Genomic DNA, 17,411 nt, shown 5'->3' with positions numbered 1-17,411 from the left:
TTCCCGTCAGGGAGCAGCAGAAACAAATCTGACTAAGAACCATGAGGTTGTGGATTCGATCCCTGGCCTTGCTCAGTGGGTTAAGGATTCAGCGTTGCCATGAGCTGTGGTGTAGGTCACAGATGCAGCTTGGATCTGGCGTTGCTGTGGCTGTGATATAGGTCAGCAGCTGCAGCTCAGATTAGACCCCTAGCCTGGGACCCTCCATATGGCACAGGTATGGCCCTAAAAAGCAAAATAAATAAATAAATTAATTAAAAAAACACGGAAGTCCAAACAGGGGGCCCAATCCCCAAGAAAAAGTCTTGGCTTTATATCAAGGCACCTATGTGAATAAATGTGTGTTTTATGTATTTTAGATTAAAAAAGAACATGTTAAGCAGAGAGCAATGGAGCCTTTGAGTCCACATCTGACATGAAACCTCTCTGCAGCATGACTGTCGGGCTAGAACATCCTTCCGGAGTCCCCTTTACTCTGGGGCAGGGCACGACCCTCCTGTGGCCTCGTGTCTTCCCCGGCTCCCTTTCTTCTGTCTGTCCCTAGTGCTGATGCTCTGGAGGGGTCTGTCCTTACCCTCTACCTGGCGGATTCCACTCCCTTCCCTTTAGTTACCATCAAGCAACTAGCCAGTGTCTCTCAAGTCTCCACCTCCAGCCCAAATCCCAGCCTCAACTCCAGACATCCATTCAAAGGTCAAATGGACGTGCTGGCGTGGATACTGCATTGCATTCCCAAGGGGTTAACACACACTTTTCCGCTCCTACGATTCTCACTAAACAGCACTTACTCAGCAGTATGGGTCAGAGTGTTCTGGCTCTCCCACCTCTGCTCAGCCCTTCCCAACCCAACCTGCCCTGGAATCTCTCCAGCTCCAAGTGACAGCAATCCCTGTGAAAGGTAAGTGTGGCGTGGTCCTTCAAGGATTCTCCCAGGTCCTCAAAGTGGAGTTGAGACGTTGGCTGTGCGTCCCCTGGTGTGAGCACCCTTCCTGTGCAGCCGCCTGCTTCCCTACCTCGGCTACCCCCACAGGACACCCTCCTGTACCCACCCTCATCATAGGCCCCTCTTGGACTGCAACCCTCCCCCTTGACCGGATAAATGTCTCTTGACCTTTATGCTTCGGCTTAGAAGGTGACATCACCTCTTCTGCAGATCCTTCCTGAGCGCAGAGTCTGGCCTGGCCGCTCAGAACAAACCCTGCCCCCCGCCATGCACCTGTGCCCGAGGACCACACCCATGTCTCACTGTTTCCATCACATCAGAGGAACAAAAACTTGCCCAGAGTAAGTGGAAGCAAACTGAGGAAAAAAGGCATTTAACGTTCTTCACGAAGATAGCTGAGGGTTCCTGCAATTTTGTAAAGTTGCCTTGGGCCTCTTAAAATAATACTCTTCTAATTACAAGATCAAAATAATTTTGAAATTCAGTAGTCAGAGTGGTCAGTGTCCAGAACCATTGCTCCCTGGACACGTGGATACTTACAATCTCACAGTCCTTTCTGCCATCTCTTTTAATGGGCTCGTTCAGATCCTCTTGGCTTCGAAAACTAAACTTTTCAATGGCTTCTGTCACTCCACGCAAAGAACTATAGATTTCTTCAGAGTTCAGGTTCTCTGTATCATAGTCCAGCATGCTAAAGATCAAAAATATTTCATTTCTTAAGTGGAGGCATATGTACAAAATTGAAGTTTGGGCAAAAATGACTTCTAATAATAGTAAATGGAATGAGACATAATGACAGTTTCTTCAGGTGATTTGGAATGAAGGACACATCTTTTGTTAGAGTGCCACCACTGGGCAAGGACACACCCTCCCTGTCAAATCTGGCCCTGAGCACATGGCATAAGCACTCGGTAAGAGCCAGTGGGGAACAACAAGAACCACGAGAATGCAGGAACTCAAAGAGTGACAACTGGTGATGATGCAGGGGGTAATGGAAGTGGAAAAAATGACTTTCATATTCTGAAGATGGAAAAAAAGTAGTCTGGCTGTTACTGGTCCCAAATGTACAAATAAATTAAGAGGATTGGGTACTTTAATTTTTTTTATTTTTTGGCCATGCCTGTGGCCTTGGAAGTTCCTGGGCCAGGGATCAAACCTGCACCAAAGCAGTGACACTGCCGGATCCTTAACCTGCTGAGCCACCAGGGAACTCGGGAATGGGCACTTTAAAAGAAAGCTAGTATCCCAAACAAATTTCAAAGGAGTGAAGCACATGACCTCACAAGGCTTACCCATTTCAGAAACCTGTAAAATAAAGCCCTATGGTAAGAAATGACTCAAAGTCAGATCCACCTACTAGGGGACTCCGAGGAATCCCTCATGTCAACTAACCCAGAAGTCTGCCCAAATAATCAAACTTTTCTAGATGCATATATCAGGATTTTTGCAATAAAAGCACACCTTATAAAGATGAGTCACGTTTCCAGATGAATATCTAAAGGCACTTCGAAAAGCAAGAAACATTTGTCCCTTATAGAACAGCAATATCAACTGTTGGCCTTTTGGACACTTGGCATAACAAAATCTGAGGGAAAGCAAAAATCCTAAACAGGCTTGAGGTGTAATGCAGCACATCAACAAATGACCTTTAGATGTTTGAAAAGTACACTGAAACAGAAGAGCCTACGGAAAAAACCCATTACTGTCCCTCACTAAGAATAATTTTAAAAGGATGAGGGGGGCAGTAAGATGAAAAACTAACTTAGTCTAAACATCACTTGTTCCAAGAAAGTATTCAAGAAGATATGGTTGAACTGGTTGAATTTAATCTGCAGAAAGTCACAAGCTATTACAAGGATTGCCAGGGACATGAGAAGAACCCTTGGCTTTATATACATCAGCATTCAACATTATTCATTACTAAGGACTAAAGAACAGCAATTTTTCTGTTCTTCAAAACAGTAATAACTGAAACCAGGCATGCACTGGTGGGAACCCTTTCCAAGGGCAACACGGCCAGCCCTGTGCGTTCTTGTAAAAGGAATTTTCTGTAACTTCAAAACAAACAATGTTTACCAAACCTGCTGCCCCATTTCTTTTTTTTAATTTCTTTTCTTTTTTTTTTTTTTGAAGGTCTGAGCAAGCCAAGATTTGAACAGTTCTCATTTGGAGTAGCCAGACCTCTAACGGCTTGAGGCCGTAATGACCCAAGTGCTTTTCTAAGGCCCGGTGGGTCCTGCCAGAGCACAAGATCCAAATTCATTCTTGGAGATGGAGCCTACAGGCCTGAAATTGCAAAACTGGCCCAGGTAGAACCTATTCTTTTCCTGATGAATGAAAGAAAATACACCCGCCAACTGTACTTGGAGAGTTCGCAGAAATACGTGCCAACTCAAAGACTGGCTCTGGCATCAAAGAAAAAGAAATGGGAACGTCCACATGTTTACAGCTGAGCCTCCATGTCCACACAGACAGGAGATGGAATCCAAAACCTGAGCAGAATTCAGGATTCCAACCCCTTCTAAGTTCATCAGGTCAAGTGTCCTTGAGGCAACAGCCCTTTAGGGAGAGGATAGTATGGCTGAGGAGCATGGGGCCCTAGTGCCCCCCTTTCTAGAACACACCGGACCAGCTTGCGTGTGCACAGAGGCATTTATACATCTGGCCAGTACACCGCTTTTCATATGTAAAGACTGAATATGACTTAAACGAAAAATGTACACAAGATGGAAAAAGATGCCTTAAAATACTTTTCATCACAACCACCAAAAGGAAGAACACGGCTCATGCAAACGGCCAAGGAAAAAATAAATAAATAAATAAAAACCCCACAAAAACTGAAAGGATGACAGGATGGACGGGAGGAAGTCTGGTGGGACGGTTGGCTTTTTAAGGGATGTCACAATATTATTTTCCATGTGTCGCTTCAGAAGAGGTCAGATTTCACAGCATTCATCTCATTATTCTTAACCTGAACTTTCTTAAAATGTTTCATTTTGGTTCACATAACTAGCACAGTAGTAGCCTCTTTTTGAAGTAAGAAAATAAAGGACTCTGCCACCAATGTTCCTCCTCCTCACTTTCGAGTGACGAACCCACTCAGACATCCAATTTAGGGGAACCTGTGCATAACCAGGTAGGATCAGTAGAGGTGCTTCTTTTAGACGCACTAGCTTGAGGTCCGAAGGATCTCCTTGGTAGGAAGCGGAAACTGTGAGCGCCAAGTGGGAGAGCACTCTTTCCCTCTAACAGGAACCCCACGACGCCACTTTCCTTGCCACTTCATGTTCTGGCATTTGTGTTTTTGAAATCAATACCTACGAGCCCTTCTTTCGCAGGGAAAAGGGACCCCACCCCCACCAACCCCCGCCACCAGAAGGCTGACATCAGGGGAGCAAGGACAACCTGGTCTCCACGGGCCTCCATCAGGGGATGGCACAGGGGTGCAGCGCTCTCCTGGGAAGAGGCTTGGGTAGGGCAGCCCCAGCCTGGCACCCGCCCCCACGTTCCATCTTGTCTCAGCTCAGAGGTAAAGTCCCTGAGGTTAAAGGCCCCGGGTCCTGGCCCTCTGTAAACACTGTGATTAGACTCAAGAAAGGTTTCTACAGGGGTCCTGAGATTAGGAGGAGTTGCTCACTCAGTCAATATTCACTGACCTAAGGTCAGGCCATGTCACCCAACACTGAAGCGGAAGAAAGCTCTGGACTTGCCCTGCTGGAAAGGATCCACAGCAGAGGTTTGGCTGGTGGGGGGAGCAGGGTGCATGAGGTCAGGTGGCCAAGGAGAGAGAACCTGGAGATGGGAAGTTTGCTGTCTGAGATGCTCTTTGTCCCTTTGGAGGGAAAAGATACTAGGTATGGAACAAGGGTAACTGCTCCTTGTCACGAAATCAACATGGTTTTGGCAAAGAGCAAAGGGACAGACATAGATTTCCTCTGAGTTTTATGGACGTGACGGGTTTTCTAAGTGTGAGAGTCTCTGGTCAACTCTCTCTCCCTCTGAGGGTTGACAGAGGTTACAGTTAATAAGTTCTTTATTAGTTGCAGTACCGTACGCCCACGTGAAAGGTGATGCTGGGAACAGGGGTCCTGGGAGGGCGGTCTTGATGGTTAGATGGGACGCCCAGGGCCTATTAAGGCACAGAGGTCAAAAAACTGGCCTGACATTCTGAGGCATAACTAAGCTTTAAAGAAAAGGCAGTGGAATGTGTTACTACCACCAATGACAACAGCCGTCACACGGTCAGAGCATCTTTGCCCTGACCTTGCACCAAGAGAGGCCCTGCACGCCGCGGAAGTTACATCTCCAGCTCTAAGACTTTCAAAAGCAAGACACTGTGTAAACACCTAGCTGACCTGCTTACTATGTACAGTTTCACTACGTTGAGGATACAAAAAAAAGAACGAATTTTCTAGGTAAGAGCCATCTCCAAAGCATTCAAAAGTCACAGGCTGTTCTGGCTCTAGCTTTGCCCCATCCTGTCACAGAGGGACCCATTCAGCCCCACAGCACAAAGGTAGCTGGGAGGCTTGCTCACGTAATTACAGGTCTGAGGAAAGGGATCCTCTGACTCCAGACCTTGACAAAGGACACCTGAGAGACCCTCCAGCAGGTTGTAGGGGTGCCTGGGCCCCCCCTTTGTGCCCAGCTTCCCAGCTTTCCTAACGCCAGCAGGAGGCCCCGCCCCTTGCCCCGGTCTTACCACGGCTGTCACATTCTCTCACATGTCGCCAGAGCTTCTGGGGACACCCACAGCTCTCCTCCTCAGCCAGGCACCCTGACTGAGGTGTAAGGGGGAGCACACCTCTTGGGGTATCCTTTCCAGGTCTGTGTCCTCAGACTATCACCAAGTGACAGGACACTAGGAACAAGGCCAGTCTGCATCATCAAGAGCAGGACTGAGAGCTGCGGGCACAGCCTGGGAAAGACAGTCTCCCATGCTTCTGGAGGGAGGGAAATGCCTGCACATCAGGCAGAGCACCGAGGACACTGCTCAGCGTTGCTGCCCTGGTCCTGCACCACCCGGGCACCTGTAGGGCTCACCTCTGGGCTCAAAGGCTCACAACAGTGCATCTCAGGGAACCTGGTCAGTTGATGGAAAACGGCACCTGCTCACGCTTCTCACCAAGGCTCTACTCCTGCTGGTCCAGCCAAAGCAGGGACCACACTGGAGGAGGCGGAGAGGCTTCCCAAAGACCTGAGACGACCTTGGAAGTGCAATAATATTGTGACACCTCAGACAAGTGGAACAGGTAGCTTGTTACCTGGGAGAGTAAGAGCGCCTGAGAGTCTTGTGGGAAGGAGCGGTGGGGATGGAGTTAGGCTGGGAAAAGGGAGGTGGGTGCTTCGATAACCCATCGGCACTCCAACCCCACAACCGACTGCAGTGATCAGAAGAGGAGAGTCAGAAAGAGACACAAAAAAGGCACAGAGGGTGGGGGGGTTGGAGGGAGAGAGACATCTTAAGTGTCTTAGAGTCTCTTTTCTTGACAATGTTCTAGCAAAATTAACACTTCACCATTCAGAGAAAAAGAACAAATTCCATTTTACAATTTGGTCCTCAATCAGACTGCTTTATTCCTTCCCCACTGGAATCATGCATTTACACTTTTAAATCACAAGAGATTCCAAGTATAGGAGAGAGAGGGAGAGTGAGTGTGTGTGCGCACGCAAGCATGCACACATGCTCCAGAAAGGACAATCTAAGCACTTACATGCCAAAAATACTGCTTTCAGATAAGGCAAGCAATTATTTTAGAAAGAACCAAAGGAGGGACTACAGGCCCTAACTCAAAAGGGACCACAGCAGGAAACCCTGGAGAACATGCCACCCTCCCAAGCACGTGGGGATGGGACAATGCTCCCCAATGGGCCCAGTGCTCCAGCCAGCTCTGCCCCCCACTGAGGACATGGGCCCCCCCACCTGGCAAGCATCACTCAGAGACCTAACAACCGCTGCTGCCCCATGGGCCCAGAGACCCCAGAGAGGTGGACAGAGATAGACGGCACTGCCCAGAGATTCAACAGGCAGCTGCAGATAGAGCCTGCATGGGGCAGTGTCCCCAGGGGACACCCCTCCCCCATCGCAGATCTAAGTGCGGCTGGGACACAGCTGTATCCCTGTGGATGTCATGGCCCTGTTTTACCAGGAAAATAAGGGTGGAGGTGAGAGGTCACCACAGCACAGGCGTCAAGACCTCTGCCCCATCACACACTGCGGGGGGTGGGGAGGTCTCCGAGCCGATCCCCACTTTCATTTCATGAATACTCCAGATCCTCAGATGGGAGGACATAAGTCCACCTAGAGGCGCCTTTCACTGCCAGGCTGGACAGACACGAACCACCTAGGGAGGCCCTACATGTTCCTAGGAAGGTACAGCGGCCCAGGGGATAGCCACACGCTGTGGGCATCTTAAAGAGAAATTTCTGAAGCCCCTTGCAACTTTGCTTTTCATTTAACATACATAACACTGGGTAAAATGAGTCAAAATATCAATATGTGTTTAACGATGGAACACTCCAAGCCTTCTCTCAGACACCCAGTGGCATCTGTTTACTAGCCGGGAACTAGCAGCAGCCCTTCCTTCACACAGAAGTGCCGACTGATGCATGTTCCACAGATGTTTAACTTACTAGCTTCTCTAACACTGCTGTGTTGATAAAAATGAATCTCTCACTAGCGATTACAAGAAACTAACAAATTATATGTGCTCATCATGTTAGAATATTTTCTTCTTATCATGATCTGAGGGTAGAATTTGGGAGCTAAAAAAAAACTAGTTCATTTTGATACTCAAGAATTAGATTAAAAACAATTGGCAAGAACTCTTTCCCTTAAGAATAAAAATCTAATGTTATATGGTCACGATGATTCAGAAGAATAGCAGGTCACAGAAAACAAATGTTTCAAGAGCATTGCTCAGAAAAATAGCTGAGTTTATATCTGGAAGAATCTGACACCTACTTGGAATGTCATAACCTACGTAGTACATTCTCCTATTTAGTGATTTCTTTCATCAATTTCCTGTAGAAAGTATGTAGCCTATTTGAATATTCCAGTAATGTGATGACGTGAGGCAGTTTTTCCCACTTCAGGACAGTTTTAGTTGTGAGAAAAATTATTTCTCTTATTGAGTTCAAGTCGGCTGAAGTGAGGCCATTCTGGCTAGTTATGCACTGACCAAGGGCATATTCTTATTAAAAAGAAAGAAAACTATTTAACTAAATAATTCCTTAAAAGAAGAATTTGTTGGTAAGAAAATAGTTAGGCCGCACTTGGACTTGTTAAAATATTTCCTCCACTCACTTATAACCCTAACAGTAAAACTTAAAGACCAGGGCTAGTTAAAAATGAATGGTGACCCAGAAAAATAAATTAGAATTTTTAAATAAGTTGGAGATCCATGAAGATTAATACCGAGCCAAATCTCAGCTCTGTTGGATTTATGCTAGCAGCCTTCTCCAATCTTTTACTTAGACTATTAGCACATGTTAGCACATACAATAATAAAATACTTACTTTTATCTTTTGTTTATCACCTAAAGAACATGCCACCCTATTAATGAAATTGCTAAAAGATAAGAAGTATGAATGGTGTATTACTGATTTCTCAATGTTGCAGAAATATCACTTCTAAACAAAAGCAATAATTTACAGAGAGTAGTTTTCTGTAAAATTCTCTCCTACAAAGAAAGAGAACTCCATGAGTTTACAGTCAACACTAGGGTCCTTCTAGGCAAACCATTTATCTAGATACAGATTTTTTTGTTTTGCTTTGTTTTTTAAGGCTGCACCTGCGGCATACGGAGGTTCCTAGGCTATGGGCCAAATCGGAGCCATAGCTGCTGGCCTACACCACAGCTAACAGCAATACCAGATCCTTAACCCACTAAGCAAGGCCAGGGATCGAACCTGCATCCTCATAGATACTAGTCAGATTCGTTTCCGCTGAGCCACGATGGCAACTCCCTATCAGATGTTAACATTAAAAAAAATAGTCGGCTGAGCCTCAGTCACACTTGAGGAAAGTTAGACGTACTTGCATTAGTTTTTGATCTCAACTGTCTAATTATAACAGTCTGCTGAAGTCATGATGACACAGACCAAATCTGGAAATATAACATCATACTTCACCTACCTAAATATAAAGCCAGGGGACCTTAGGATTAAATATAAGGCAATATACACACTAGGATGCTGTAAGAACACAAAATACTCTGTTTCTCCAGAGAAAAACACAAATTTGACATCTTCCAAAATATTTATATGATAACTTGAGAAACTGAGGAGAACTTCAGTGGTAAGGACAGAGGAGTTTGGAAGACTCTTGATCATTTAAAAATCTAAATTAAAAAAAAAATCTAACTTTAAAGGCACTTACATTTTGGTATCTTCCTACTAAAGAGGTAACTCTTAAAGGGGAAATGGCATACTTGGGGTATTTTCTTATAATTTTAAGCTTGTGGTGTCAGCAACTCTCTGGACACAGCCCCCTGATTCTTGTTAGTGACGCTGACGATCTAGACTGGACTTCTTCTCGACAAACACAGCACGTGTGACCCTTGCAGGTCCAGGCACTGGCTTCTTCCTAGAAATGCGGCCTGTGGGATCACAACTCTGAGTGAGGCCATAAGAAACTTCAGCATATGCTAGGGGGTCGCTGAAGCCGCCATGCAGAGATTTCTAGAGGCTCTGGCCAGATGGAAGATGCTATCTAAAGACCTCAACAAAACGTCTTCTCTCTGTAAGTCACTGTCTCAGACTCTCATGGTCCTAATGAGAATCTGAAAATGCTGATCTGATTTTAGTTCTCAGGTTCTCGATCCCTCCTCAGAGCAGCATTCTGATTCAAACGTGAGCCCACAATGACAGCAACCAGGCCTGGAATGGCCTCTTGGTTGGAAAACAAACCCAGACTGTGTGTGGACTAATTACAAGGGATTTATTTAGGTGACTAGATACCTTCAGGTGCTCCTATCACTCACAGGATAGGAGAGGAGTTGCTAGACGGTTTCTATGTGACACAGTTCTAAATGTAACTTTGAGTTTTAAAATCTTTAAAGCATTAGAAAGTGATTAGAGTTAGAAGAATCCCAGAGAACATTCAGCAGAAACTGCTCGTTTCACCACAGAAGTGAACCGTTTTGTCCAGAACGACAGTTAAGATTTGGGTGAGAACCCGTGGTCTCCTGGGACCCACACTCTTTCTGGTACCCTGCTTGGTGTGAACATCTAGAACAGGCTAGACACTGGGGTGCTTTAGCTATTTCCAGCTGTGCTGAAATGGCGTTACCTTGGAGACAGGCCCCCATGGGAACAGTTGGTGGGTGAGGTCAGGGGGCTGGTCCTGCTGCTGGTGTGTCGGGAGGGAGTCCGGCCAATGGTGTTGCTCGGAGAGCCCTGGGTGGAGGCAGAAGAGCATCAGCATCAGGGGAGGAAGAAAGAACACAGGTCCATTTGCCCCTTGGCCTCTGAACCCACATGGAAGTAAATGGGCAGTTTGCACAATCGGTGGTTTTCTTTCCCAGAATCCTGAGGTCTATTTTAAGTGCATGCACATCAAGAAAGGATAACTGTCAAACAGGCATTCCTGAAGCTGAGTGACTGATGTCAGCTTGGCAGACACAATTGGACATCTGCATCTTTACAGTGAGAAGAAAATAAGTCACTCAATGACTAACTCATCAAATGACCCAGTAAAAAAAGTTAACCACCAAACCTCAAAGGTCATATATCAACACCAGGTTCATCCATGCACTGGGACCATGGTAAGACCAGACACAGCCCCCACACTCGAGATGCCCACCGGCTACTGAAAGAGAATTTGAAAGGTCACGATCAGAGGCACCAATCATGACCGAAGCACTCACCACACTGGTGTTACTGGAATTCTTGAGGTGGTTGTGCAGGAGTTTGGTGGCACCATCCTGGAATGTTTTTGGCAAGGCACCAAGTAACATGGTAAATTCGGGAGTGTTCAATTCAAACAGAGAGATTAGCACAATTTGTGCTGCCTAGAAAAAGATGATTTAAGTTACAGTATGTACAAGTGCATATCTTGGTCAGAATGCTCATTAAAATTGTTTTTAAAAGAAAACACTTTTGTATGAGTGGAAAAAATAGAAAGAGGACAACTTTGCCATAAAACAAACCAAACAAAAAAAAAAAATCTAGAGAAAATAATACCATCAAGAGCCCAACTCCAATATGGAAAATGAGCCCTGGTTCATTTATCACCCTGGCCTCAGATCTCCAGAGCTCAGTAACAACAAATTCCATGGAGTTCCCATCATGGCACAGCGGGAACAAATCTGACTAGGAACCAGGAGGTTGCAGGTTTGATCCCTGTCCTCACTCAGTGGGTTAAGGATCTGGCATTGCTCTGAGCTGTGGGGTAGGTCACAGACGAGGCTTGGATCTGGGCTGCTGTGGCTCTGGCGTAGGCTGGCGGCAACAGCTCCAATTAGACCCCTAGCCTGGGAACCTCCATATGCCATGGGTGTGGCCCTAAAAAAAGACCAAAAAAAAAAAAAATGCTGATAACTTTTCCTTTGCTTTGCAGCACTAGGAACAAAGCTGGTAAGTATGTAAACAAAACAATTGAAAAATTTTAAAAGGTTCAAGATTGTTCACTCTGGTAAGTCAAAGCTGGACAAGGCTCCCAGCATACTCTGGAAAGAACAAGTTTCTAAACAAGTCACCCCCCCACTTAGGTTATCTTGAAAAACCACTTTTCTTAGTGACTAAGAAATACTAGAAAGAGAGTTTAAATATATCTGAAACATTCCTATTTTTACCCCTGTCAATTGGGTATAGAGATGGTCTTTGTAAAGCAACCAGATTTATATGGTTCAAAACAAAAATAATCTTCTGCCTTTTGGAAAATGTTCTACTTTCTTTATTAGAGACAACAAGGCAGGACTGCATGTAATCACTAGAGCAGCAAAGTGGGAAAAGCAAGTAACTAAAGCAGCAGTAGTCAGGTAAGACTCTGGCTCCTTGGGAAGTTATGTGCTGTCTATGGTGCTCAAACTTAAAAAACTATGCCAAAGGAAAATTTTATGAAATACCAACTGGCATTTCTTATAAATTTCTAGGTATCGAAAGAAAGGAAAACATTTTGAAAAATCTCTTGATTGAAAGCATGCATTTGTCCAAAAAGTGTACTATTTAGGATTGGAGTAATTATTCTAAATATTTTCCCACCAAATAGAACATCACACAAAAACGTGTTTGCTGAGAAATTCTTTGGAAATAAATACCACAGAGCTTTTCAATGCTTTTATACTGTTAAAATTAATTGTAGATCCATTTAAGACCAACCTACTATTTTGTGCCTGGAGAAGGAAAAAAAAAAAAATCCAATGACCTAAATATATTTAACCAAAATTAGAAATATCAGAATATTTTTTACCCAATCAAAAATTATTTTTCATAATGTCAAAAGCATTTATTAAGCACACCATTAGGCAAAAGCATCTCATTTTTCCCCCCTAGACTGCCAAATATGGTCATTAATAGATTTTCCATCTAAATTAAATCATAAGGGCCAGCACGCTTTCATGATACAGGCAAAATACATTTTTTAGTGATTGTACTAAAATACACATTTCTACATTTCATTATTGAAACGTTTTTAATAAATCATTATCTGAAGAACTCATTTCACCATCTATGTCACGTACTGTTAATACGATTTGTATAAAAGCAAATTCCCCAAATCATGCAAAGTAACTTGTGCATTAAAAAAAAAAATTATTACATGTTAGAAAAAAATGCATGCAGTAAACACTACACTTCAAAGAAGGAGGGAAGCAGGGAAGAAAATTCAACATCACCAATTTAGTAAAGTTTAGGCACTTATTTTTTGACTGAAAATGGCACTAGAAAATTATATGCCATAGTATTACATTTTTGAATAGTATGTTTTCAGTGTGAAATGTGCTGCTGTCTTTAGACTTTATTTCTTCCCAGAATGACCAGATACCTAATAATAAAAACTTAGTTGGGGTTTCAGGAGGCAAATTATGAACTGGTGGGATCTTTTAAGAACAATGGGCTGCAAGATGACAGGCCATGAAACTGTGGTAATTCACAGCTACTTAACACGGGCACGGGTGACTTTTATCACAGGGGAAAAGAAAGTGTGCCAGCTTCTACTTCTGACCCACTGATGAGCCCCTCGCAAGAACCGTAAAGGGACTTTCAATAAGAAATCAAACAGAAAGACAGGGAATTGGGGAAATAACTAGTTGGACAGATGGTATGAGTGTGATTTACACAAATAAATGGATATAATTTATTCTGGCATTTTCCAAAATACAAAATGTATTTTTTGTATTTTTATACAATTTTCAAAAGTAACCCTTTGACTTAAAGCTGTTTTCAAAGTAAGATCTTTTCCTAATGAGACTCAAGACCCAGAAATGGATGCAAACTATCATTTAAATATATTATTTTTAAAAGATTTTAAAACTGAAGTTGAAGGAGAAATGAGACTGTTCTCCGATTCTAAAGCATTTTTCTCTACGGCTCTCTGCATTGTGAGGAGCTGGGATACCGGAACACCTGGGCAAGGATGGAGGCCGGGCCGTATTTAGCACCACCATCAACATGCTCTCGGTGCAGGAACAATGTCACTATGGGGATGGGATGGAGAGATTCACGGAAAGCTGCTGGGGCAGAGCTAAGGGTATATAATGAGTCAAAAAATGGAGGGTGCCTCTGTGCTTGTCCCAGGTCTCAATTCTTGCCTCCACCAGAGGAAGGGCCATTAAGAAAGTCAGACCAAAACTCTGCTGCTGACTTTTTCTAAGGGACATCTTTGGGGCAATGTGTTGCGCGCACGCGTACATGCGTGCGTGCGTGCGTGCATGTGTGTGTGTGTGTGTGTGTGTGTGTGTTATGGCCACACCCCATAGCATATGGAAATTCCTGGGCCAGAGACTGAATCTGAGCCACAGTTGTGACAATGCTGGATCTTTTAATCTACTGCTCTGGGCCGGGGATTGAACCCAGGCCTCCGCAGCAACCTGAGTTGCTACAGCTGGATTCTTAAACCACTGTGTCACAGCAGGAACTCCCAGGGCAAGGCACTTTAAAGATCAAATGGCAACCTAAAAGGAAATGATTCCCACTTAAGCCCGTAAAGTAGAATTTGGGGAGTGAGTATAAAAAGTTCTTTGAATCTTGGACTTCCCGTCATGGCTCAGTGGTTAACAAATCCGACTAGGGACCATGAGGTTGCGGGTTCAATCCGTGGCCTTGCTCAGTGGGTTAAGGATCCGGCGTTGCCATGAGCTGTGGTGTAGGTTGCAGACGTGGCTACGATCCTTCGTTGCTGTGGCTCTGGCGTAGGCCAGCGGCTAGAGCTCCAATTCAACCCCTAGCCCGGGAACCTCCATATGCCGAGGGAAGCGGCCCTAGAAAAGGCAAAAAGACCAAAAAAAAAAAAAAGTTCTTCAAATCTCACTGCTAGTGTCTGAAGAACTTTAGGGCTGTCGACTGCTTTGAATGCTGTGTACCTGACAGCAGAAAAAGGATTCTTCCAGATGGGAGAGCAATAAAACTTTGACAAATACGTCAGTCTTGGTATTAATTAGGGAAAACTTAAAATGTGAAAGGAAAAAGTTTTCTAATTTATTCAACAACTATTACTGCTTCCTTCAGATTGCTATTAAAATTGCTTTGGAATGCCACCAAAGGAGTTCCCGGAGTGGCTCAGTAGTTAACAAATCTGACTAGCATCCATGAGGACGCAGGTTCGATCGCTGACCTTGCTCAGAGAGTTAAGGATCCTGCATTGCTGTGGCTGTGGTGTAGGCTGGCAGCTGTAGCTCTGATTCGACTCCTAGCCTGGGAACCTCCATATGCCTCGGGTGCAGCCTTAAAAGGAAAAAAAAAAAAAAAAAAAAAAGGAAAGAAAAGAAAACCACCAAAAGAAGGTATTTTAAAATCTTCTGACACTTTAAATTTAGTATCTCTCCTTTGCTATTTCGTTAAAATGTGGTAGAAGTCTGTATTCAACGTGCCAATTTCTTGGGGAAGGTAGTTAATCATAAAACATTCCAAACACAAACACTGACACAGCCGTGCCCATGCACACGCACGTGAGCTCTCTCTCACGTACTACTACATTAATTTTAGGTTTCTTCAAAATCTTCTCAGTGTCTTCACAAGATAATCAGAATTAATCATCTCAAATGCAAACAGTGAGGTGTCTTTTTTTCAAATTAGTACAATTTTAAATCTACCTGTTTGCAATTTTCTTCCAAGTTTCCTCCTCCAGGCCCAGAGCAGGCTGAGGCTGACCTAGCGGGGACATCACCTGCTCGACTACGCTGAAGCGGGGACAGACAGACAGGAGAGGGGGGTTTAACCAGACAAGAAGCAAGTGCTTAGAACCATGGTGCTTTGTAAGCTGTACAAGCGTGCGGCTTCTTTTCTAAAATCACATATATAGAGAGATTATATCATCTGAAAGTTTAAGGAGAGTAACTGTCAGAATAGTAACAGTAACTATGATTTTTACACTGCAGTTCTTTGCCATAATCCTTCCTGAAAGCAGCAGTGTTCCTGCTTTACAGGGATGAAATGGGAGATCAAAGACATCAAAATGAGACTTGAAAGAGGCAGTCAGAGTTAAGCTGAGATTCAAATCTTATTTGATAGTAAAACCCTTAGCTTGCAGATTAGGACATGCTGCCTATCTATCAACAGAGGTTTAAAATTTTTTCAATTAGAAATCTTGACCTTGGAGTTCCCGTCATGGCCCAGTGGTTAACAAATCCGACTAGGAATCATGAGGTTGCAGGTTTGATCCCTGGCCTCGCTCAGTGGGTTAAGGATCCGGCGTTGCCGTGAGCTGTGGTGTAGGTCGCAGATGCGGCTCGGATCTTGCATTGCTGTGGCTCTGGCGTAGGCCGTAGGCCGGCGGCTGTAGCTCCGATTCGACCCCTAGCCTGGGAACCTCCATATACTGCAGGAGCAGCCCTAGAAAAGGGAAAAAGACAAAAAACAAAACAAAACAAAACACGACCTTTGAAGGCTATTTACATACTTTTCCTGCTCCAGGTTACAGTATATTTATCATTTCTAGTTTTCTTTGCCATGTCTTTATTTCCACATTTCTCAAAACAACATCTGGGGGCTAAGTTTGTTAGTTCATTTGACAAAGCTGGTGTTCAATGCTAGAGAATTGCATATAATAAGGAAATATACAGGGATTCTGAACCCTAAACTATAAACATACAATTCCTTGTCATTACCACGTTCCCTGTGATTGAAGGGAGAAAAAATCTGGACCAGCAGCAAAATCAAAACAATCCTCAAACAGTAATAGCTGAAGCTTCAACAAACCAAGTTAAGATTTACTCTGTTTTTATATGCTCTATGGCAATTAGTCCTTCCAGTGATGACATGTATCATTGATTCCTATTTTATGGATAATAAACAAGATTTGCTCACACCACTAACAAGGAGCAGGGGCAGAAGTCAACAGAGAGCAAACTCCAGAATCGACTTGCTTCTATGAATACACTGTGCGAACGTAACACAAACACAGTGCATTAAGAAAGGTCTGGTGCGCCTCTCTCTGTACAGTCTGGTCAACACAACCAATCAGGATTCCCATACTTTTGGAATAAAGCAGGCCATGAAAGCCTGGGTGGGGCTCTTTCATCCAATTTGTCAGTCTCAGCCAGGTAAGCACACCTCGCTGGTGATCAGCCTGTGTTCTGGTTTGGGTTGTGCTTCTTCATTCCTTAACATTGCAAATATTTAAACACCCCCCCCCCTCCATATGAAACATCCCAGAACACTGAGATAAAAAGGGAAACAAAATATTAAAAATGTGAAAGTCAGTAAATTGGAGTTTTATCGGCTTGAAACGTTTCTAAAGGGTTTCCCGAAATACGACCTTACAGATGTGGAGAATGACAACACTGCCTGCAAACTTCCCAAGGATTATTTGTACAAATTAGTATTCTCTAAGGACAGGGCCAACAGGAGAGTTTACTGCATAGATTTCAGGCTGTAGGGCTCTCCTAGTACTTGAGATATAACCATGCCCTTCTCTTAAAAAATTACATCAGGGCACCAAGAGGAGAATTTGGTTCATGATCACGAAGTGCTTCTAAGTCACCAACCCCTCTCTAGCATCTGATAACAACCTTCTAATACCTGCAAATTGCAGATGAGGCAAAACATACACTTACTTAAAATATATAAGTAGGCATGTCTTTACTGCATTAAATTATCCAGATAAAAAAATGCTGCCTGTTTTATTTGTTTACAGCTATAAAATGATAATGACTATTTTATTTTATTTTTGCTTTTTTTAGGGCCACACCCATGGCATATGGAAGCTCCCAGGCCAGGGGTTGAATCAGAGCTGTAGCTGCTGGCCTACACCACAGCCACAGCAACAGCAATTCGGGATGTGAGCCACGTCTGCAACCTACACCACGG

At 44.0% G+C, this 17,411-nt stretch overlaps 1 protein-coding gene across 50 annotated transcripts in view; it reads right to left on the bottom strand.

The window, feature by feature from the left end:
* Window positions 1-17,411, bottom strand: part of CLASP1 (cytoplasmic linker associated protein 1) — a 259,813-nt gene that overhangs the window by 27,547 nt on the left and 214,855 nt on the right. For 34 of the 50 annotated variants that reach the window (XR_014829645.1, XR_014829648.1, XR_014829633.1 and 31 more), the window contains 3 exons: window positions 10,814-10,957; window positions 10,237-10,343; window positions 1,484-1,634 (listed from right to left, as the gene is read on the bottom strand). Coding sequence is in view for 31 of the 50 variants with exons in the window: in XM_021075157.2 (XP_020930816.1) it covers window positions 1,484-1,634; window positions 10,237-10,343; window positions 10,814-10,957 (402 nt within the window). In the remaining 19 variants the exon portion in view is untranslated. Of the gene's footprint in view, window positions 1-1,483; window positions 1,635-6,207; window positions 6,325-10,236; window positions 10,344-10,813; window positions 10,958-15,196; window positions 15,284-17,411 lie in introns of all 50 variants that reach the window. The other 16 variants (XM_084999583.1, XM_021075149.2, XM_084999589.1 and 13 more) reach the window with 3 other exon arrangements.

Source organism: Sus scrofa, chromosome 15 (assembly GCF_054392235.1).
Source record: "Sus scrofa isolate SSC_HxYL_T2T_F1_AM1 chromosome 15, Sscrofa_HxYL_maternal_Yorkshire_Landrace_v2.0, whole genome shotgun sequence".
Classification (NCBI taxonomy): domain Eukaryota; kingdom Metazoa; phylum Chordata; class Mammalia; order Artiodactyla; family Suidae; genus Sus; species Sus scrofa.
Note: the sequence above shows the minus strand (reverse complement) of the source record. Positions and strands in the feature narration are given on the sequence as shown.